Here is a 24,131-nt window from a genome sequence, read left to right on the forward strand (position 1 = left end):
AACTTATCAGTCAGCCTCCACTTTTTTAGCCAAACAGTGATGTTTTGATGAACTGCAAGCACTCAATTTCTTGTTTTGCTTTTTATAAATAACCCAAAAGACATTACCAGTGAAAATTATTCTGCCTTATTGTTGGTCAGTTTATCTTGGCAGTTTAACGTTGTGACACTGGATTAAGCTTCTTTTACAGTTCCCATCTTATATATTGTCTCTGCCTTTAAGCTTGTCAGTTTAAATGTCAGGCAGTTAATTAGATGAATATCACTATAGCATAACATCATATGTCTTTTTCCTGAAATATTTAAACTGTGTGTTTAAATTTGTTTTTTGGCTCATCTGTGTCCTCTCATTTTTATTGTTAGCTTTATTCTAGGTGAGTTACTTGGAAAATGTGCAGGAGAAGCTACAGATTTTTTACAGGTTTTTTATACAAAAAGAACATAATATGGAGATTTCTGTATTTGTTCTTTGTAGAAACTTCCTTGAGCTTTAATAGATTTTTTTTGAGTTCTTGTGGGTTTTCTTTTTACTCAAGGCCATCATGCTGTGAGTAGCTGGGACCTTGAAGATAGAAAACCTTTATTGATATAGGACATTGTGTACTTAATATGCCGTATTTTTGGAGGCATGCAAATGAATAAGGATTTTGATGCAGGCTTTAAGTGTCTTACTACAATTTCAAGAACTCAGTTGTCTGTATTTCTTGAAAAAAATTAAATGCGGAGGATCACATCTATTTTTTTGTCCATCCTTCTTTCTTCTCACCAATAATTAGCTGTTGAAGCCATCAGTCAACTACAACCAGATTTGTCGTAAATGATACTATGTTCCCACAAAGATGATAAAACCAGGTGATGCCACAGAATACAGTAATCAACCAGATTTGTCATAAATGATGCTGTTCCCACAAAGATGATAAAACCAGGTGATGCCACAGAATACAGTAAAAGCTCACCCCTATATTATAGGGCCTAAAATTCACCACTTTCAGGAGAGAATTGTTTGTGAATGACCCTGACCTCTGAGAACATTTCAGTAGAGAATCTGGTGTCATGGCACAGCCCTGTAAGAAATGAGGCTTTTCAGTGCCCTGTAGAGGCTTTTTTGAAGTTACTTGTTTGAAGAATTTAAATTACCAGAAAAATAAAAATCTGTGGCCCAGATTTCTAGCTCTGCCCTTATTTATGAGAACAGCAGTTTGCGTTGCAAAATGCTACAAAATCATGTGCAAGAGTATACAGAGGCTGAAGGAATAAAGTAATAAAAAAATTGCCTTTGAACCAAACAGGTTTTCTTATACTGTGGTGGAAGACCCATATGAGCCTGTTAATAGATGCCTGCAATATTGGACAAATATAAGCTACATTTTTTTTCTTAAATATTTAAAGTCCTGTTTTGCTTGTTTTGTGCCCTCAAAGCATCTGGACTCTGGTGCTGAGTTACTGATGTTAACACAAAGCTTTGGACTTTGTCCTGAATCAAGTCAGTCTTCTCCAGATGGCTGAAGGATCAACAGAAATACTCCAAGAAATGTTGTTCTATGAGTACCTGTATTTTCTTTAAAAAAATTTGTGTGGGGCTAGTGTGTCTGGTCTTTGAAATGAATTCTGGTAACAGTGGAAAGAAAACACTGTGCTTATAGAGTGCACATGTATGTGCAAGAGCCTGTTTGTGTCTAAAGGCTCTAAAATGCTCGTGCCATGGGAGCACCAGCTGAGTCTCCGTGGCTCTCCTCGGTGCCTGCAGTGCCTGCTCCTGCACGGAGCTCCCCTGAGCCAGGGCAGAGGCAGACTTGGCACAGCACTGAAAGCTGCAGGTATTGACTGGAATATTAACTCTGTCTCTCCACTTCTTCCTCTGTGGGCCACGAAGATCACAAAAGAAGGTAGGAGACACCTCACTGCAAAAGTTCAGATGAACTTTGACAGAAAATACTGAATACAGGATCTGATCTCTGTGCTAAGCGCTCCTTGCTGCAGAGCTTAGTGACCCACTATGTTTTACTGGGCCCCTTGTGTTGCTTAAATGTGCTGTCCAGCCTGTATTCAGTATATGTTTTCACCTTCATTTAAGCACTTTGTGTACAGTTCAGTCATTTTATATTCTGATTTATCCTTTAATTTTATAGATTTTTGTAAATCTTTGTAAATGCTCCAAATTCTTACCTGGAAAAAGCCTTCTTTTTGAGATTTGAAAGATCAGTGGATGCATAATCCACTCACCTCTCCTGTGTGTAAAGTTTGAGTTTGGTATACTATCTTTCTAATTCTGTAGGTTAAGAGCTCCATGAATAGTGTCATTTGTATTCTGAGTTTGCATAAACAGCTAATATAATTTATACTGGAACGCTGAATAATCCTCTGAGAAATTAGAGATCAAACAAAGATATATGTTTTGTGGTGCTAAAAAGGCAGACTTAATCTTTTTCACAATCTTTTGTTAAGGTCTTGAATCTCCAAATAAATTCCACTTAAGAACATAGGTTCATATAACTCCTTCAAGGGATGAAGAAATGTTCAAGCCTTATTTGTGTGTCTGTCCATCTCCTTGCTGTCTCTTGCCCTTGTAAAATAATCCTCCAAGCACTAACCTAATAGATCTAAGGTCTTCTGTTTCCATTAAATGCAAACATTGTCAGAATGGAGCAGGATTTAGGCAAGGGGGTGGGTTCCAGCCTGTCTCAATTGTCACAGTTTCCTCACTGACCTGGACTCCTTCAACACCAGCCCCATGCATAGATGAGCTTGCCTGGGTCAGTATTAAGGCAGTCTCTACTTTGGTATATTTCCTAGATTTCTAGAGGCTTCAAGTAATTCAGACCCTTTAATACAGTTCAAGGGGAAGAGTTGAATGAGGTTCTTGCTTTTGGAGCCCTTCAGGAGGCTTGATTGGTTTCTAACAGAGGCAGTTAACATTTTGTGTGCACAGTGGCCAGCATTAAATTGTTGGACCAAGAACAGTCATAATAAATGATTGTTCAGAGATGCATACATATCTATAAAAGGATGTATGTAAATATAATATTTTTGTTCTCTGGGGCAGAGAGGTTGCCAGCACATGGTCAGGTCTCAGCAGCGTCTTGCAGGTGGACTTGCATGCACTGAAAACTTCGTGCTTGGAATTCCTTGAGTGTCAGAAGCTCCCAGCTAAAGCACAAGTAGAGGAGTAAGCAGAAGTCCCAACAAGGACATTGGCTCTTGATGGAAGACCTAGGATTACTAGATTCTCAGATAAGACTGCATAAATGCCAGAGGGGAAAAAATCATGCTCTGGATTTAAAAGGGTACTTGGAGCCCACCACTAAATTATGTGCTTTATTAAGAATTATGTGTAGGGGCCAAGACTGGGAGATGCAAAACCAGGAGCTGTGTGGAATACACTTTGAAGAGTTGACATTGACCATAAACATAGTTAAAACTGTATGTCCATACATAACATTATAAATATCAACTATGTTGGTGTAGTTCATCTACTAAAATGCAATAAAAAGTTTTGAAGCAAACATTTAATTGTTAAAGCTTTTCTTTCCTATGAGGGTTTACTGTGCATGTTCCTAGAATAAATTGTTTTGATTTTGATAGTCAGTGAGTGTTCTCCCTGAAATAAATGACTGGGAAATATAATTAGTGTGAAGTACAGCAAAAGCAACATTTTAACTGTTGCTCCTGAGCTTAGCCAGGTCCACAGAGGATGAAGTTCACTTGATCATGTGTGCTGGGGATTAATCAGCTTTGCTTCTTTTTGTTTTGGAAGCTTTTGCCAAATCACGGGGAAAATGTGCTTTCTACATCTGATACTGGTGGCTGCTTCTATTTGGAATAATATACTCTTTGGAATAATATACTGCAATAATATACTGTATATTATGCATTGCATAATATACATGCAAGGCATGAGGTGTGGGTAGAGCAAAGTGCAGGTTATTTAGGTCAGTCTTTGATAGCTACATGCCACGTTGGTAAGTCATCAACACTTTTTTTTGATATATATATATATAAATGGAAAATTACAAATGGATTCTTCTTTTGTTAAATGCTTTATCCTCACTTTGCTGACCAGAAAGAGCAGAACAGAAGCACACTGAAGCTTTCTCCAAATCTTTACTCATGGAGGACAGAGTATAGTGGTAGATAAAGGTAATGTTAAAAACTTAATTTTACTATCTAGGGAAAAAAATATACTCTTTGGAATAATATACTGCAATAATATACTGTATATTATGCATTGCATAATATACATGCAAGGCATGAGGCGTGGGTAGAGCAAAGTAGAGGTTATTTAGGTCAGTCTTTGATAGCTGCATGTCATGTTAGTAAGTCATCAACACTTTTTTTGATAGATATATATAAATGGAAAATTGCAAATGGATTCTTCTTTTGTTAAATGCTTTATCCTCACTTTGCTGACCAGAAAGAGCAGAACAGAAGCACACTGAAGCTTTCTCCAAATCTTTACTCATGGAGGACAGAGTATAGTGGTAGATAAAGGTAATGTTAAAAACTTAATTTTACTATCTAGGGAAAAAAATTCCGATGTGCTGTAGTAATAAAAGATTGCTGGCAGCACCTCACACCTCCGTAAGCATTGCTAGGAGCCGAGGGTGTTTTCTTCGTTCTCTAACTATATTTTTGCTGCAACTCAGAGCAAATCCCAAAGCACCAGTGTCTCTTCTGCAGTTTCTATTAAATAAGACTTGAAATGAAACCATTCCAATGTGCTGTAGTAATAAAAGATGTACTGGCAACACCTCACGCCTCCGTAAGCATTGTTAGGAGCCAAGGGTGTTTTCTTCGTTCACTAACTAAATCTTTGCTGCAACTCAGAGCAAATCCCAAAGCACCAGTGTCTCTCTTATTTCTATTAAATAAGACTTGAAATGAAACCAGAACTAGTAAAAGGAATCAGAACCATCCCTGTACATAAATGTGCAGTGGAAGGTTGATGGTCTACGTTGCGCTGTACAAATTACCAGTTCTGAAATGGTCACCCACCAAGCCTCTGTCACCCAAGTGTGAGCCTTTGATTTGTAGATTTTTTGGGTTTTTTTGTTTAATCATGTCTTCTGGGATTGTCTTAAATATTTTTTAAGGATAGTTTTTGAGAGCATACTGATAAATCCTTGTCATTTTCACTTCAGGCTCCAAAAGAAAACTTTCTGGCTGAAGTTGGTTTAGAAGCAAGCTGTAAATTTTTGTTATGCTTTTGTTTGGGTACCTAGACATAGAGGTTAATTACCAGTTTGATTATAGGATTAAAAAAAAAAATCTGTATTGGCTGCCCCAGCTGCAGGCAGCCACTTTGCTGTAGAGATCCATGGCCTGCAAAAAGGCCACAGTGGAAGGCAGGATGTACAGGGACTGCTGGGGCTTCCTCCAAAATACTGTCCTGTGACCCTTGAATCAGCTGAAGTTAGAGATTTGCAGCTGCTATGGACTGGTGCTGTGAGAAGGAGCTCTGCAATACAAGAATGGCCTTCAGCAGTGCACTTCAGTGCCTTGAGCTGGGCAGCTTGACATGTTCCAGGTAGCTGTCACAGTGGGAAAATCATTCCAGCTTCCCTCTTCTCCGTGCAGCTAAATTTGAATGCTGGGGGTCATGTGGGGGTGCCTGGCCTGTGGGTGGAGGTGAGACAGCCACCCAGGGCAGAGGGGAAGGCCACTGGGGTTGCTTGGCCAAAGAGCCTGAGCATGAAGACAGGAGCTCAGCCCAGTGTGCTCCAGGTCACCTGGGTGCTCACATTTGGAAGCTCTCTGTTTCCTGTAGATAATATTTACAAGTACTGGCTCCTGCACCCTTGGTTTTAAACGTGCAGCGTGGGGTGCTGCTGTGGAGGTTGGATGGGGTGTTCAGCAGGAAAATGGGCTGTGGTGCCCCTCAGTGCAGCTCAGCTCCTCACCCACCGAGGGCTCCCCGGGGCTTCTGCTGAAGCTGCTCCTGCCTGGGCACAGAGAGCAGCTCAGGGCTCCCTTCGCTCCTGCTCTCTCTCTGCACTTCAGCTGTCACTGAGAGCGCAGCACAGCGGTGACGTTTGGAAAACCACCAAAGCATAAGATCACTATTCAGTGCCACACACCAGCAAAGCCAATTAACTTGAGCAGGAAGTGGGGTTTAATGTGCATTTGGAGATTATAAGCTAGTGGAGGTGGGAGAAATGGGTACTTACAGTTCCCATCTGGTCTGCTCATGCTAAAAATATCTGAATTTCTCAGTGAGATGCTAGTGTCTCACTAAGCTGTGGTTATCTGATACCTCATAATCAATATATAGCATCAGCAGATGTTGATACATAGATGTGTATTGTCAGCCCAGTAACACTTTTAATTAGAAATTGAATTGTGCTACACTACACTATACACATAAATACAGTTTTAAATATTCATGTCTGTTAAATCTGAGAGAAAGACACCGTCAAGCACTGGTTAAACCTTCAGACTCCTTTCTGCCTGAGAGATTACAGAAGCACATAAATAAAATATCAGTGTAGAATACACATTGGACACAGTGCTGCTGACTACACCTATGCACTATAGAGCCAAAGTTTTTCTTGTTCACTTTGGTAACAAAAATTATTACCAATAAATGGAATTGCTTTCATTTTGATATATGTGTTCCTAAAATGAGGCTGTTGAGATTGAATTTAGTGTGATGGAGAAACAAATTTATCTGATCTTATAGTTTCCCTTAGATAATTTGTGCAAAATAACTGACTTGAGGTTTATTGTCTTACACTGAGGCTTTTTCTTGCAGACAATAAACCAGGTAAGTGGTGTCTACAGTATTTATAGCTACTCTCCTTCCAAAAAAATGAATTTTTCATTCAGTATGATAGTACATGAGTGATAGGACCTTTTTTGCAGACTTGGGTGGGATAAGCATGGGCTTCCTGATCCTAACGAGGTATTTCCATATGTTCTGTTTTAACACAAGTCATTCTGCTGAAGTCAGTGAAACTAGTCTGTGCAAGTTTATAAATGCATAAATTGCAAATACAAGTTGGGACTATTGCTAATTCAGAAGATAGGCAGTAAGTGAATGGAAGAGTAAAAATATTTCAGCCATGGGAAAGAACTTTGTATTTGAAATGTTTATAGCTTTGGGGTTCACAGGTTTGCTTGTTGTTTTAGAATCAAATTTTCAGCTAGTACCGTAGTACCACCTTGGCAAACCCTAGGAATTTCAAAATGTTAATTGTGAATTAGAAACAGGATTTTTGGTGTGTTTTTTTCTGTTTGTTTGTTTTGTTTTGTTTGGGTTTTTGTTGTTGTTTGTTTGGGTTTATTTGGTTTTTTGTTTGTTTGTTTTAATCCTTTCCAGAATGCACAGTGTTTCCTTGCAGAAAGTTGCTGGACAGGCTATAAAAGAGAAGATCCTACCTGTAGGTGCCACATGGCTCTGGGGTCTAGGGATGTTTGAAAAATACAGCTGTAAATGTTCATGTGTGTTAAATCTGTGAGAAAGACATTGTCAAGAACTGGTTAAGCCTCTGGACTCCTTTCTGCCTGAAAGGTTATGGAAGCACATGAATAAAACATCAGTGTAGGAAATATGGACACGGTGCTACTGCTTGGTGTGGCTGTGTGGGGGGCTGTATAGCAGGGACCTGTTCAGTAAACTAAATAAATAATAACTCTAGATTAATTATCTAGTGTTTTCATAAGTAAAAACGTTCTGCTAATGTATCTTACCATTTCTGAGTGCTCTTGAGGTGCATCTGCTGTTTCTGCCTGATACTGGAGTCTCCGTGGAGCACTGTTAGGGCTGCACACACATTTGTACACAATCCTATGGAGCTAATTAGGTGTCTGTGGGCTTGTGCAAAACTGAGATTATTTGCCATTAATATTTTAGCAATTTTTTCCTCCCCATGTAGTAATTAAGATATTTCTGTCAATATATGTGATCACAAAATTATGTATATATACTCTGTGTATCATTTCAAGGTTATTTGGCCAGCATTTTGGAGCAATTTCACCCTAAATTTAAATACACATACCAGTAGGATATATTTTGCTACTGCAGTCTTTGAGTAAGTATGTTTTACAACTGAAGTTCTCGATTCAAATGGGTAATTTGAAAATCCAGGGTGGGGAGCAGGAGCATAAGGCAGGTGTCCTAGTTGTTTAACTAGAGCATGCAGTCCCTGACAGCTTCTCTATTCTATTTGCCAGGCCACCTCTCAGACAATTAGCCTGGGGTTCTGAAATGTCAGTGTTTGGCAACTGTTTGTCTTTAATGACTTCATCCACTTAACATCTTTATAACAACAAATAGCCATCCTGGTATTTTAATTAGACATAATGGACAATGCTCCTTTTCTTTTCTGGTTATATTTGAAATCCAGCCTGGCAAATCTAAAAATAAAATTAAGTATCTGAAACTGGGGAAATTCTGATTCTTTTTATTAAGATTTCTGAATGCTGTAGAATAGAGAGCTTTTTAATTTTAAAAATGTAGAAAAAGATAATTTTTGAAAAGGGCAACAATCCACTAAATCTTACTGAACCTACCTGCAAAGCTCTTGTGGTGTTTGCATGTTGCCTCTACCTGAAAACCTCTCAGCTATATAATAATTAAAATTTAGGAAAAGTGCCTTTTGGCAATAGAAAGTGCCATCCAGGTACAGTCACATGTAGCTTTGTAACTATTTTTCTCCTCAAAGTGTAGCTAATAGCTGAAAACTTGAACATTTCTTCATTCAGAAATACCCAGAGGGAAACAATGACAGGTAGAAAATGGCTGTTCATTATTTTCTCGAAGAACAGTCCCAAGGGAGACAAAGCAGGTTTTAGGGAGCAAAATGTCAATTTTATAGATGAAGATTATTATTTGAAACAGCAGAGTTTGCCCAGCAGTACAGTGGGTGTAAGCGCAGTGGTGGCCCAGGCAAGGCCACCCACTGGCAGAACTGCATCCAAACTGGGAAATTTCACTAATTCTGCAGCATCAGAGCATATTGTGGCAAAGGTCTAAAAGTGTTGGGCAATGCCAGGTAGAATGGACAAAAGTATAAATGTCTTGAATGTGTTCATGCAGGATGGCCAAAGGTCTCATTGTGTGGAGCACTGTTATGCAGAGCTGGTCTCAGATGCCCAGCTGACTTTGCTTCTGTCAGGGTGCCCAACAAGGACTTTGATATCTGCTGTGTATAAAAATATTGTGAAACCAAATACCATGGGGTATTAGAGAGGACAGATAGTGGTGTGAGTTCAATAACAAAGTAGAAAAAAAGAAAAATTAATAGAGACCTTACCTGCTGACAATTACTCATGTGTGAATTTCAGGAGAGGAGATGCCCTAGCAGCCTGTTGGTCCTTTTGAAATGGAGTCTCAGCTTCCAGTAACCTAATTGTCCTGCTTGGATACTTGTTTTCTCACCAAAAACATGGTATGAATTCCAAAAGACAGAACTTGCTATGTCTCATCAGGAAAGGCCAACCTTCCTCTGTCTTGAGCTTTCACAAGAGGCTTTCACAGGCAGGATGTGGAGCAGAGCAGTGTGTGTGGACATGTTCTGGCACTGTTTCATCAGTCTGAATAGGTTTGCCTTGCCCATAAAAAAGGGTTGAAGCATGTTGGATTTTACTTTTGTGAGTATTTATTTTCAAGTAACATGGAAGTATTGGAGGAATCCTGCAGCATCAGCTGTTACATTATTGCTGCAGGTCTGCAGCTGACATTTGAACTGGTTTTATGTTATGTTCTTTTTCTTTAGAAATCCTCATTGTAATAAAGTCCCAGATGAACAGCTGGCCCTCCTCTATCAAAAAATGAGGCACAATCTCAAGGAATTAGCCCAGTGCCTAAGTACATGCCTTAGAGAGTGGGGACTCTGTGCAAAGGACTTTTGGGGAGGGCTGCAAGACGGAGTAATAAGTAGAAATATGTGCATTTTCTGAGAGTAAAATCTTGGATGTTATTACTGGAGCAGTTTCCTTATGCCTCTGCAAGTCTGGGAATAAACGTTTATTAAGGAATTTTCTGCCAGTATCCCTTAGTATTCATTACTCTGGTTGGCAGAAGAACAGCCAGCCTGCATTTGCGCCCTGACTCTTAAACACGTTGTTAGCTGTTACGTGCCTCTCTAAGTGAGGGATCAGAGGCTTAGCTGTAAATATGAAGAAGGCTCAGGATAAAGCTGCGTACACAGGCTTAACCCGAGGTCACAGCTCAGTGAGAGCGACTTTGCCGTGGGGTTTTATTTATCCAGACCTTCTCCTGCCCTCTGCTGGCAGTTCCCTGTTAGGGGACAGGGATGCCCTTGCACTATTCCCGGGATCGTTACCTCTGCCAGCTCTGCTTTGCCAAACGGGATTTGAATTCTTGTCATTAGTGAAATTCCTTGCCACAGGTAACTGCTGTGCCCACTGCATTTATAATGTTTTGTGGATGTTATATGAAGATGCATAAAGTGTGGTTGTTTTGGCCTTTGAAAGTCATCCCATTGTACAAGCTATCACCCGGGGAGCAGTTGTTCTGTCCTTCAAAACTGTATTTACTTTCTGAAGTAAGACTGCTGAATTTTGGCAGGCATGCTGATTTGCAAAGTCTAGTACTTGAGTTAAGAGATGCCAGCATTAGGAATGCCAGTGCTATTTTAATGCTACTCTTGCCATCTTGTGTTTGATGCCTGTATGTGTTAGAATGCAGTTTTCCTTCACTGTTTTTTTGGTGGGTTGTGGTTTTTTTCATATTGGTGTATTGCTTATGTAATGAACAGTAATTTCATGTATTTGTATTTTCACCTGTGACATAGTCAAGTGTGGAATGCTCTTCTCCAAAAAGCCTTCAGGTGTAGTTTTGTCTGCTTTTCAGTTTCAGAAAGAAAGTGCAAGAAGCACTAATAACTTTGAACTTGGTTCAACTCTTGTGCACTGAATGAATAAGCAAAGGGACCTAAAAGGAAAAAAATGTAATATATATGTAAGAAAGGCAAAATAAAGATTGTACAGACTGTTTCATTTGGATACATTCTCTTTTCTTTAATATGTGACATTACAACCTTGATCGTCTTATAGTATTTTCAAATGCTTGAGAAAGCCAACCTGAAAAATTGTGCATCAGTTTTGGATAGGAAAGGGTTTTAGATCCACTTTTACCAGTTGTGTTTGTGAAGCAATCAAAGTAGAGATGCATTAGCTGTGACTTTATTAATAGGCATAATGGGATACATTTTTGCTGGTGGATTTCTGAGATAGTTACTGTGAGCCAGGAGAGTGATGAGAATCAGTGCATGATTTTGTGAACCATAGCTCATGGACATGAACTCTCTTGCTGTTCCTCTCCATCCTTCCATTTATCCCCATTCCAGTTTCTGTACTTTAGGTTCCACCTCTCCACCTGAGTTACATCCTTTGTCACAGAAGACCTTAACTCGTGCCTCTGCTTGTTTCTTTCCCTTTCTCCAGCCTCCTTGTTCCCAAGCCCGGTCCTCCATCTTTGGGCTCTTGATCCATCAGAATTTCACATCGCTCTGCTGCTTCTCACCTGAATTGTAGGTTTCATGTTTGTTTGACTTTGAGAACGCTGAAAAACTTTCAGTTGGAGCTGTAAAATACCTATGCTGATTCACCTTCTTGCCTGCTTACTGCAGGCCCCTTCAAAGCAGTTACAAACCTTTGCCATGGCTCCTTCACTGAGCTGCCACCTCTTGTCTCCTTCTTCCTTGTCAAATCTGAAAACAAATGTCAGCCAAGTGAACAAACAAGTGGACTAGTATGGAAGTAGGATGAGTCTCTGGTAATAAATAAATATGTATTTGACCCACAAATTTCATTGTAATTAACCATCTGGGAGCTATAATCACATTTTTCCAGGGGCCAGGCTGCCTTCAGGTAGTTACAGTCTGTGTGTGCTGAGAAGGATTAGAGATGGTCTTTGAAGATGCTGCTTGGGGAAAAGCAAGCTGTTATTGTAATGGGGGACAGCTGAGACCCTGCCTTTGTCACCAGGGGCCACTGAGGCTGGCTTTCAGCCTTCCTACACAACTGTGCATTTTATAGAAAAGCATTTCCTATGCAAAATCCTTGGTCCCACAGACAGGATGCCTTTGGAATGGAACCTGCAAGTGTGACTTTTCAGGAAGGTAGTTGAGGTTACAGTCTATGTAATTTTTCCATTTGTATTTATCGGATAAAATTAATAAGTGCAGTTCTCAGAGCAAAAGGAAGGGGACTTAATTAGAATTCAGTAACTCAGTAGGGAGTCCAGATAATGACTGCAAATGATGTAAACTGTGCTGTGAGACACCGTGCCTGTTTGCACTGCAGCACTGCTTAGACCTCAGGAGATCCTGAGAAGGGAGGGCACTGGAGGCCCTGTCAGCTGTTTTAAGAGGATACCATCCCCTGGATGGTCTGTCAAGGTACTCATTGGTGGCCTTTTTCCTGCTGTTGCATAAGGTCCATCTTAGGTCCCTTTGATGCTTGTTCCAGGGCATGCAGGCAGGTGACCCCAGGGCACCTGGCGTGTCACACTCTGCCTTCCTGCCTCCTTAAATTGGGCTTTTCAGCTGCTCATGCTGTGCAAAGAGCTGGGGTGTCTGGATCCAGGTACAAAACAACCTTAGGCAACCTCGTCCCAAACAAGCATCTTACTTTTGGATGCCAACTCCAGTAGGAAACAAAGTGTTTCCTGCTTGAGGAAGAGGGCAGGAGGGCTGCTGCTTCTGTAGCCTCATCCAGCAGTAATTGCTGGTTGTTGAAATGCTGAGCAAGGAAGAAAACCAGGGGGCTGTGGTCAGCCATAAATATAAAGGCTGGGACTCCATGTAGCTGCTTACTGCTTTTCTGAGCTACCTTTTTCCATCTAGCCAAAAACGTTAAAATGAGCTTATTAGCAAAGGCACGTTAATTGCATCCTTACCGTTTTTCTCAAGGAAGTTTCAGGTTCTGAAACAAGCACTAGCAGCATGCTTGTTTGCTCTGAGAAGAGGAGTCAGGCATTTCCACTGAGGAGCCGTGCTTGGAGTTCAGCAGTGGGTGGGAGGCTGTGCTCCAGAGGTACCTGAATCCCAGCTTGTTAACCTGCCCACATACAAGAGCAAAAGAGCAAAATTGGTTTGGTTATTGGAGTTGTTAAAGAGGTACCTGAATCCCAGCTCGTTAACCTGCCCACATACAAGAGCAAAATTGGTTTGGTTATTGGAGTTGTTAAATGCAGTAGTTATGGTTTCTTTTTGATGGATTCTTTTAATTTCTTTTGGATCCTTCTTTAGTTTTGCTTAATAGATTTTTAAGGCTTTTTTTTTCCCCCTCCCTCTCTCTTTAGCTATTGATGGATTTCTAAAAACTGATGAAAGACAAAGACTGGCAAAGGAAAGAAGAGAAGAAAGGGAGAAATACCTTGGTAAGTTGGCAGGAGGTGTATCTGTTATTCATATATACATTTTAATAGGCTTAACTAACTAACATAGCATTTTTGTGTTCTGATTTTTCAATCTTGTTGTTCAGTCTGTTCCTGGTCTTTTAACTTAAATTCTTCTTTTAACTTAAATCACTTCTTTTAACTTAAATTATAAAAAATAATCTTTTTGCATTTCCAGTCAAATATTTAGTATTTTATATTTACAAGTTGACTTTCTTAATTTGTGGTGCCTTTGAATATAGGCTTATGTTCAAGATACTGCTGTTATGATCCTGGTTTTTGAAAATCCCAAATAAGCCTTGAATAATACTCAGAATATTATGTAGGATGATTTGATAAAGCAACCTCAGTTTTAATCTCTTTGGTTTTAGCCATATTGAAATATATAATAGAGTTGTTAAGTGAGCATTCAAGTGTGTACTTTTCTGTAAGCTGTAAAATGGGTAATCTTTCAGGAGAATGATAAAAAACATTCTTCAGTTTCTGAATAACATAAGTCATGACTTCAGATTTTGTTTGAAACAATCAGTTATTTTTAATCTATTAATACGACCAGGGAAATATTGAGAGAATTGTAAAATTGACCATTTCTTTGCAAAGTCTGGGGCTTGAGACCAGTGACTTGACATTTTTCATGACCATGGGCTTGGTCAGCACGATTCCTTTTGGTAGTTCTGGTGAACGTCTGCTGCTCTTTAGTACTTAACCTTACCCGAGCTTCTGTCTATATCTGGGACTTACTTCTCTTCCAGGTATGCTCAGTGTAGGCTATCTCTTCTTTTCCTCCTGATTATCCCTTCTTTTCTGGTTCCCAAGAAAATGGTATGATGATTAGATGGGAAAGGACTTGGAGTAGAAGAGATGAAAAGGAAACTGAAACCTGGAGATTTTGGGAGTGGTTGGACCAAGGGATTTGGAAGTAATGGGGAGCTTTGGGTTTTGGTCACAGTTTGATTGTGAGAATTTTCTTTTAGAAGTTCAGGAAAAAGCAGTGTGTTCCCCCAGGGGTCAAATCTTTAAGCAGTCAGCAGGTACTGTATAGCAATATTAAGTAACTTTTTTTACCCAAGCCAAAACTCATTAATCAGTGGTTTAGCATCCCTAAATTAAGCAACAAGAATTGTATGTGTGTCCATGATGACAGATCTGTTTACTTCTCTGTCCAGAATCAGTCCCAGGTTTCACCTACTTACTCAGAAGGTAATCTTAGCACAATCTCTGGACACCTCACTTAATTTTTGGTTTTTATGAACTCCAGCATGCTTTGTCACCTGCTCTACCTGATGTGGCTAGCAGTTGGAACAATTCATGCCTGGTCACTTTTTATCCACTGTCTCTGAGGTAACTTTTTCTGTTGACAAGTCTGAACTTCATGCATTCAATCCAGTTTCACTGCATCACTGACACTCCCCTCATACTGCCCTGTCTCGAGTGGGGAGGATGAGTGGATTTTCATAGGAGAAAAGGGGAAGACAGCATCAACTGTATTTCTAACAAGAATAAGCTAGAAGGTGTTCTGGAAAGCAGGCTGGATTTGAGGAAGAAGTATTGTAGAAGGACTCTGTATTTAAGGGAAAGAAACGGAATGTTGGAAAAGGATTTGGGTGTTGGGAAGACTGGCTTTCACCCAAGGGAGTGAGGATGGAGTAGGGCTAAGAGGGACAGAAGGTCACAGCTGTGGTCAAAGAGCCTGGGGGCAGGAACTGAGGGGAAAAGGCTGATCTGAGAAGAAGCGTTTGGAATGGCTGGACAAGAGCCTAGGAACAATGGGAGAGTTAGAGACATGATGATGTGCTGCAAAAGGAAACAGCAACTGAAGAAGCACGGGCATAAGTGAGCAGAGGCATAAGTGAGCAGGAAGAAGGACTAGCTCTTGTATAAACAGTGTCAATTCTGGCTTTCCCTGACTTTCAAGTTCTTAGCCTAGCAATATTCCTTCTTTGATATTGGCCGTATGTGTGTTGGTGTGTGACACTACAGGCTTGTGTGTATATAGGCATGCTTACAGAACTCTTCTTTCCTGCCTTTTTATGGAATACACTTGCATGGGAAATGGAATTTTCCTCTCAATTTGCCACATTAACTCCTGCTACTTGTTCTCCAATGTACACCTGAAGCAACAGTCCAGTATGTATTGTTGCAGTATGAGTTTCTGAAACATCAGGGTAATGTCCCATGAAGATTATTGTTCCAGTTGGAATAAACAGCTGGGCAAAACCTCAGTAACAGAAGTAATTTTTTTTCATATGAAAAGGCAGAAGTGGGTAAAGATGTAGGACAAAATTATGAGCTGAAAGATGTATTTTCAAAACTTCATAGAAAACATAGCATATGTTGTTTACATGTGTTTATTTTAAAGGCAGCTCTGTAACAAGAAGCACAGTTTTAAAGAAGTCCCCCCAAGGGCTTTTGCTTCAACATATACTGCTGATTTCCTTCAAAGATTACTAGGAACAGTATGTCTGAAAAAATAATTTGGCTTTAAGCTTCAGAGGGACTTGAAACAATAAAAAATAGCTAAATTGTTCTGTGCACTGTTTTTTACATAGATAAGGCTTGCAAACTGGCACCTTGTGTAGAAGGGCTTCCCAATTTATGTATTGAACAAATTGCTTAGATTTACTAATCATTTCAGCACTTCTGTGCACTATATTTTTAATCTCAGTTGACTAAAACCCTGTGTACTTGTATTTGTTGTTTTACACTATTGTTTCATGTTACCAAATAATTTTAAAATAGAAGAAAATTTGCATGACGTGAAATGCACATTTTTTTCTGCACAAGCTGCTAGGGAGCAGCAGATACTGGAGAAGGAGAGAAGAGCAAAACTTCAGTATGAAAAGCAAATGGAGGAGCGATGGAGAAAACTGGAGGAGCAGAGGCAGAGAGAGGAGCAGAAGAGAGCAGCTGTTGAAGAAAAGCGGAGACAAAAGCTTAAAGAGGAGGAGGTGAGGTCCACTGGGAGATGTATGGCAGCCCTGAACATGGCTGAATATTGACATGCATTAAACGATGGGGGGTGGGAGCAGGACTGGAGACTTGTGAGCAATTACTGCAGGAGCTGCAAAGCACATCACCACAGCTGTATGTAGTCTACCACTGTACATCAAAAACACTTTCCAAAACAATTTTTAAAAATTTTTGTTTGATCTCCTGGAATAGTCATCTACTATTGCTAACATATCTGGGACTCTGATTGTCAAATATAAAGCATCACCTTTCTGGAAAGAAGTCTTTAAAGATGAGTGTTTCCAAAAAGGGAAAGATTCTTACTGTTCTGTTTACTGTCCATGAGAAAGAAATAATTTGTTGTTCCATTTTTCTTTGGTGACAGAAACTCAGAAATTTGTACTTAAAGCAGTGAAGAATCTAGGCTGTTTTCAAATTCTAACATAAAACAGAATCACATATTTTTAAACATCTTCATGCCCTTCCTCTCTTCTAGGCTCCCTGCTGAGATCATTTAAGGTTCTTTTTTTGCTCTAGTGAGTCCAATTTCTGGTACAGCTCTGAATGCAGGGTGTGTGTGTATATCTCTGCATGACATTATGTGGAGAACACTAGCACTGCTACCCACAACTGATAAAGAATTAATGATTTTTGGAAAAGGGGACAGTGGTTTAAAAAAAAAAGAAGCCGAAAGAAAATATTTCCTCAATTCCTAGATAAAAAAGCTTTAGAAATCCAGAGTTCTTAGTCTCCATTTTTCTGCCTCCTGTCCTTCCATCAGAATAACTTTGCACAACAGGTAAAACACTTCTGCATGATTTCACAATAACATACAGCTATTCATTGAATTTTTTGTTTGATTTTTCACTTTACTTGAAGAGAAGATTGTATCCTGTCATTTGTTTTTCAACTTTAACATGCTCATTGTGGCTTCTATGTAATAGCTGAGAATTAATTTAAAAATATTTTGTTATGTGTTTTGTTTCAAATTCTTTTAGGAAAAAGGGAAAAAGCTGAAACAAAGGGTAGGAGGTCTCTCTCTTGTGGTAACAGCATTGAAGTCATGTGCTCCTTCCCCAGCATTTCCTGCTGTAATAACCTTCTGCAGCTAAGCAAAATCAATTCCCTTTGTGAGGGTTGTAAGAGGAAGGAGCAGGTACAAAAGCATCCAAAACCCTGTCCTCAAAATTTTCAGCAGAGCAGGGCAGAAGGGCAGAGAGGTGTCGGAAGAGTGAGTATCCGCCAGCTTCCCCTGCATCCAAGGTTTGCCTTTGCTGAAGAAATGAGAGCAGAGTTGTTGGATGTGAGAGGCAGTGACAGGGCAGACCCAAGGCATCTGTTTAGTGGGGGCCGACCTCCTCTCCTGCAGTGGCCTCCTGTGCTTCCCCAGAGAGGGGCATGAGAGGCTGAGCACACTGTGATGTTTTCCCCAGCACCAGCAGGTCTGAGCCAGCTCCCCAAGACACTGCACGTGTGAGGGCAGGCTTCTGTAATGGCGAGGGAGAGGCTGATTCCCAGTGTTCAGTCCTAATGTGAGTACCACTGCTAGCTCTGCTCACCAGGACAGTCCTTTATGCTTAAAGTGTCCAAAGTCCTTTTTGGAAGCTAAACCTGGGTCTGGATTCTTTCCCTTTCCTTTCCACCCTTCTCCTCCCCCAGGATGAGGAGCCTGAGAGAAGGCTGTGTGGGCAGGAGGACAGGAGAGGATGCTTGCTTGTTTGGGGATGGATTAAACCTGTGAGAGGAAAGTCCAGGAGCTTCTGAAGGAGAAGGGGTGCACAGGGGAATAATCTATAGAACATGGGAGAGTGAGAGAAGAAGGAAAGTGGGAATGGGAGGCATCATCCCTCCTAGCCTCCCTTCACAGTTTCTTGTCCCTCATTTCTCAAATTCTGTTTGAATTCTACTGAAGGATCTGCCAGTTTAGTCCCACCTTCCCTGGCCCTTGCTCTTGTGATGAACTCCTCAGACTCTGTATGCATGACAGTGGAAGTCTGAGTAAGATGTTGATGAACCTGCAGCTCCCTGGGCATTGTGAGTTACTCACTGCTTGTGAGTAATTTTGGCCATTTAAGACTGTCTTTACTGGAAGAGCTTTGAACATGTATTTCCCCCACCTGGGGTGTAGGGGTGTGTGTGCCAGTGTGTACTGTGCCATCTTCTCAGTGTTTCTCCTTTTAAGACCAGTTTACACTAGCTGGGTACTGGAGTACCCATTTTACTTGCTCATCAGCTGTCTGAAATGACAAGCAGAGAGATTTTCTTCTTTGCTCTCTGCCTTACTGGTTGCCCTTTATAGTTTCCCTGAATTATTTTTCCTTGTTTTTTAACAGAGCAGAAAGTAGTGCACATTCATGATAGGAGGAGGTCATGTAAATCTTTTTCTACAAAATATTGTTGTTGCCTCTGAAAGAGTCTTAGAGGAATAGATCTTAACAAGTTGGTGGGGACTTGTTGGCTCCTATATCAGAGTATCTTCTGCTTAACCGTTTTGCTTGCAGAGAACTTCTTAAAGAGGTGGCTAAATTTTGATTTATTTTGCTTAGTTTTCCCCCTCTACAATGTCAGATAAGAGATGGTGGTTTTAAAGTCTCTCTTGGTAGGAATCATGGTATTCTGTCAGAGTTCTTTGGGGCAGCTGGAGGTTGTTTCAGAGCACAGTGAGTGTCAGAATCTTCAAACTGAATAAATAATGTTTAGAAATTATTCTGTCTACATTGACTGCATCTTTCTTATCTACAGAGGTCTTCACTGCCCTTCCCTTTGTATTACTTTTAAAGCTGCCCACTTCTTTTAGTAAAAGCAGCCTTGAGGAAAGCAGTGTGTTGTTTTATAGAAGTGATTTTAAAATTTCTTTTAATAGGGAACTGGACAAAAGTAAAGATAGTACTTTTTCAGTTAAAGTATTTTTTTCCTTTGCCTGTCTTGAACTTCCATGTAACTTGGAAATACCTTGTAAATAGATGTGTCTAGCTGTACACAGGTTATTGGGAAGAGATTGTTTTGGTGCATGGGCACTATTTGTTGCATTTGTAAAAAGTATGTGCTTAAACACAAAAGAGTGAAAAACTCTCAAGATGTTTTAGCTTTTATTACTTCCTGTACTCCACTCCAAAGATGAAGCCAACTGATAATCTTAGGAAACAGTGAGATACTTACATACAGTGCTATATATAAACTGAGGAGGAAGAGATGGTTTGGGACTCTTTCAGATGTTTGTCTTGCAGATATAAGGAGATTGGTTTAGAATTATTTGCACAAATTATTTTAAGTCATAATACTTGAAACATTTTTTTTTTTCTTGTCACATCTCGGTTATATTTTACACAGAGAAAAGGAAAACTTACTTGTGAGGAAACAAGTAATTTGACGGAGTTTTGAGGGGTGGATTTTTGTTTGTTTTTAATTCAGACAGTACAAGTGCTTATTCTATTGTCAGACTGAGGAAAACTTGCATGAATAACTGGATTTTGGAAAGTAATGTGTATTTTAGATGTTAGAAGTAGATGGCTCTGTCTTGTGATTTTATTCATTCTTAATTTAACCTACATGCAGTGCTTGTGCATTATAAGGTTTTTTGTGCAAAGACTCCCTATATCTTGAGAGCATACATTATTTCCTCTGTCTGTAGCTGTTAGAGTTCCCAAATGAGATCCCATGCATAATCTGATATGTTTTCAAGAAGGTGTTTCACCTATAACATAGACTGGAAGGGTTTTCCGCATTGTTTGCTGATGAAGGAAAGCTTTGGCTTGTGGTTTAGTTTTCATCATGGAACAAATTATTAATGTATGAGTTGTTTATGCTATGCTTGCTTAAGTCTTATTATTTTTTTGCCTTTTTAGTTTTGTGCCAACTTAAAATCTTTTTTAATAACTATCCTTTCTTTGTGGAAAGCAGCCTTCCTATTGTTCTTTATCTAACCTGTATCTGCGGAGGTTTTGTGAGTTTTAATAATTATATTCTATAGTGCTCCAATGAGAGGCTCTTTGCAAATGAAAATGAATGATCCTCTCCAAATAATGTAACTGAAGATTTCAACCTCAGATTGTAGGTAGCATGGGCTTTCAAATGTGTCTGAAATGTCATTTAATTTCTTTAGTCTATTTCAGTATGAATTTTATTCTTGAAACAATATTTTGATAGTAGGTGCTATAAGTGTATTCTGTGGTTTGCAAACTATAGAATATTGCTTACTCCAAGCATTGTTTAAAACCCCCAAACAAGAGAGCAAACAGAAATAATTGAAACATGACTGCCTTTATCTTATCTTTTTTTGATTAATGAGTAACAATATTCGTTAGAAATGGGAAAAGAAAGGTTCTGGGTAAGAGTATGCTTTAATGAGAAAGAAATGGGAGGGTGATTTTCCTTGGTGGGTAGATAGATTGGGACAAGCTGCATAGCAGAAGAAAGTGGTGAAAAGAGGCTCACTTCAGAGAGGAACTGGTGATGACCTATGTGAGGTTTGGAAAGACTAACAAAAGGAGCTCAGGCAGAATTACGTTAGAGAGGTGGGGAGCTAAAAGTAAAAAAGCACAAACTTGTAAACAAAGCCTGCACACACAGAATTTAAATGTGAAACTTGTATCATCAAGTTGTAAGAGAAGAAAAAAAGACTGTAGGAAACTAAAGCAGAGAGGAATGACTTCAGATTCCAGGGTGTGGAAAAAGATTTTTTTCCTTTTCAGAGACAGGGTATGTGTAAGAAGCAATTGGGGTGTTCAGGGCTGGGGGGGTTTCTGTGCTCTTGCAGAAGAGGCTGTGCTTGAGCCTTGTGATGCTTCCTTCATTTGCTCTGTAGGGAGAAGGAAAGAGGCAGAGCTCTCATTTTCATGCCTGCCTGGACACTGATGGCACTGAGTAGACAGAGGGGGGGGGGGATGAAGGGGGGGGGGGGACAGGGAGCAGCTGCCTGCTCTCAGTGGGCTTTGAATGATGTTACCTGATAGACTGTGAGCTCACAACACGACTGAAAGATCGTCTGCCTGGGCACAGCAGCAGAAATGGTAACAGCAGGGTGTGTCACCTGGCCAGAAGGTAACAGGGACAGGAGAGCTGGGAATGAGACAGGATGCAAGAATTTCCTTTTTTCACTCTTTGTATAGAGAGTAATAGCATATTTTACAGTGCAAGTGATTTGTAAAAAAATTAGAAGAAAGCTTAAAGATTAAAAGGTAGTGCCTTGCTGTTGATACTGATGGATAACTGGTGGCAGGGTTGGGTGAGGTGGAAAAAATGAGCTCAGAAATAAATTACTGCAAGTCATGGTAGTAGAAGAGATACTTCAAAGATGTGGAAGAGGCAGAAGTATATTTTAGATAACCAGAAGATGATGAGAGGACATCTGTTAATGTAAGAAGTGTATGACCAGGGTCAGAAGCCCAGGAAGATTAGACAAAGTTTGCAGGTACATATATGAAAGTATGGAGATTACTGGAGGTGCCTGGTGTTAGGGTCTCATGTGCTGAAGGAGCTTCATCAGAGACGACTGGGTCACCACTAGTGCAGAGCCTGAAGGAAACACTTAAACAAAGACTGAAATTTTTTGGTAAAATAGCTCAGGAAAGCCAGACCAAAGGCATTAATCAGTGAGAGAAAGTAATCTGGCCAAGAGATGTATGAAGGGTTTTCTACACAATTTATCTGAGCTGCCAAAAGATATTGGAGATAGAGCAGGGGATTGATAAAAATCAAAATGGGTATGATGTAATCACATCCTGCAGAAGGATCCAGTTTGAAGTGGATAAGAGTAGGAGTTTTATGCTAGACCAAAGGGACATAGCAAAGGTAATAAGGAATAGCACCAAAAATACTAATAGGATCAAAGGGCTAAAACTAGCTGAGGCAGGAGCTGGAGGCAGCAAGAGTAGACTTATCTTTCACAATAGGGGTTGGGCTGCTGAAATGTGAGGGTGAGGTGGTTGCCAGATGCGAATGAGGTACTGGGAGGAGGAAAGGAAGAGGCTGTTAGATGATGGAATTGTGGGTGGGGAATAACCACATTTTATCTGCTTGAAAGGAGGAAAAGAAAAAGTGCAGGGATCATTGCCACAACAATAAATCACTGAGAAACTAGCAGAGGGAGGAGGTGGGAATGAAACTCAGTGAAGGTCTTTGAGAGTCAAGAGGTGATGGAGAGAGAATAAAGTGACTATAATTAGCTGTAAGTTAAAGGTAGAGATTTGGGGAGAGAAAAAATTAATTTTATTCTACCCCTGTGAAAATCCTAACTCGTGGAGAAGAACATGGGGGTGGCAGCGAGGGGAAAAAAGTAAATCTTGGGAGCAGTATGAGGTGGGCATGTACTAAAATAAATACACAGAGAAGAAAAAAAATCAGAAGGTCTCAAATGCCTAGATTTAAGGAATATAGAAGAAAGGAGGGAGTTTTTGTAAAAATAAATAAATAAGTAGGGCATCCTGCAAAGTAACCTACTTTGGCTTTGAAGTGATCATTTATCTGAGTGACTAGGTGGAGCCACTGGCATTGCAGCAATTTAACTGTGCTCAGAAAGGGATGGGAAAAAATTCTGATGTCTGCATAGACAAGAAGGAGTTAATGCTTGTCGAGCATTATTCTTATACAAATTAAGTCCAGAGCACAGCAGCAGCCTCACCAGCAGGAGCAGATGCTAGGCAGTGATGCAACCTGTGTTATTTACTTAGGCCTCTGTAGTGACCTCAGTGGCTTGCAGACAAAGGACACACATATCTGGAGGTAGGTAGCATGCTGATACCTTCTTTATTCAGTTCTTTTTCTTTTATTGTGAGCAAGTCCCTGTGAGCATCTTGTGTGGAGCAACAGGGGGACTGTATTTTTAGCGTGGTTTCAGAAGGCGGGGGAAGGAAGCCCCCAAAGAGCTGATTGGGATTTGTGTCTGGGTTTGTACCAAAATTACCAGGAACGTTTAGAAGCCATGATGCGCCGGTCCCTCGAACGCAGCCAGCAGCTGGAACAGAAGCAGAAGCGATGGTCGTGGGGAGGAGCACTGGCTGCAGGCTCAGGAGGCAGAGATGGTAAGTGAAACAGGCTGCCTGCATTGCAGATCTGGAAGTGCAAAATGCATGAGATTGTGGAGATAGTAAGTATGATGGGTTTATAGTCAGGGTGGTACCGCTGCCTTGGGGCGTGAATAAGTGCTTTGTAATTGCTTGCCGGGCTTCCTCTCCCTAATACCTTCTGTGGAGACAGGTTCCTCCTAACTTTAGGAATGCAGATCATTTTAATAGAGGAACCAGAATCAGTTTGGAGGATGCTAAAGGCTAAAATTAAAATTGATGCACTGTCTCCCTTAATAGCTTCTTCCACATTGTCTTCCCATGCACACAGTTAGCAAATTTTAATATTCACCAAAGGACTGAGTGCTATATAATGCTTGCAAAAGATGTTTTTGTTTGGTACTTCTAAAAACCTGGTAAGAATTTCTAGATGACTGTGCAGCATGTGCAGTTTAAAATAGTTTGGGTTTTTTCCCCATGTACATTCTGTTACTGCTATTTTTGCTTTGGCTTCAGAGGAAATTCTTTTTATTACATAATGAGTCATGTGCTGCTTTTATATTTCAGAAAGGTGCATGCTTTCTCTTTTAAATAATATAATTTATTTGAATTTGTCACGTTTGAATAAACTAATGTTATAGGGGAAAAAATCCATGTTTGGGTGTTGATGGAATATAACAATTGCTCTTTTGTAAACAGTGTATAAGTATACTTAACTTTAAAAAGACAAACTGTTTCATATCATTGTTTTCACGATATATCATTTAAAAAGCCAGGAAATTATAATAATGAAAGAAGTCTCTTACACTTTGAGAAAGA

General features: G+C 40.0%; 1 protein-coding gene across 6 annotated transcripts in view; it reads left to right on the forward strand.

Annotated features, from left to right (window-relative positions):
- Positions 1 to 24,131, forward strand: part of MAP7D2 (MAP7 domain containing 2) — an 85,639-nt gene that overhangs the window by 32,206 nt on the left and 29,302 nt on the right. For 5 of the 6 annotated variants that reach the window (XR_005628088.1, XR_005628090.1, XR_005628089.1 and 2 more), the window contains exons 2-4: positions 13,267 to 13,344; positions 16,147 to 16,310; positions 23,216 to 23,330. Coding sequence is in view for 1 of the 6 variants with exons in the window: in XM_039714410.1 (XP_039570344.1) it covers positions 13,267 to 13,344; positions 16,147 to 16,310; positions 23,216 to 23,330 (357 nt within the window). In the remaining 5 variants the exon portion in view is untranslated. Of the gene's footprint in view, positions 1 to 13,266; positions 13,345 to 16,146; positions 16,311 to 22,731; positions 23,032 to 23,215; positions 23,331 to 24,131 lie in introns of those variants that run through there. The other variant, XR_005628092.1, reaches the window with a different exon arrangement.

This window comes from Passer montanus, unplaced genomic scaffold, assembly GCF_014805655.1.
Source record: "Passer montanus isolate IOZ18808 unplaced genomic scaffold, ASM1480565v1 scaffold3, whole genome shotgun sequence".
Classification (NCBI taxonomy): domain Eukaryota; kingdom Metazoa; phylum Chordata; class Aves; order Passeriformes; family Passeridae; genus Passer; species Passer montanus.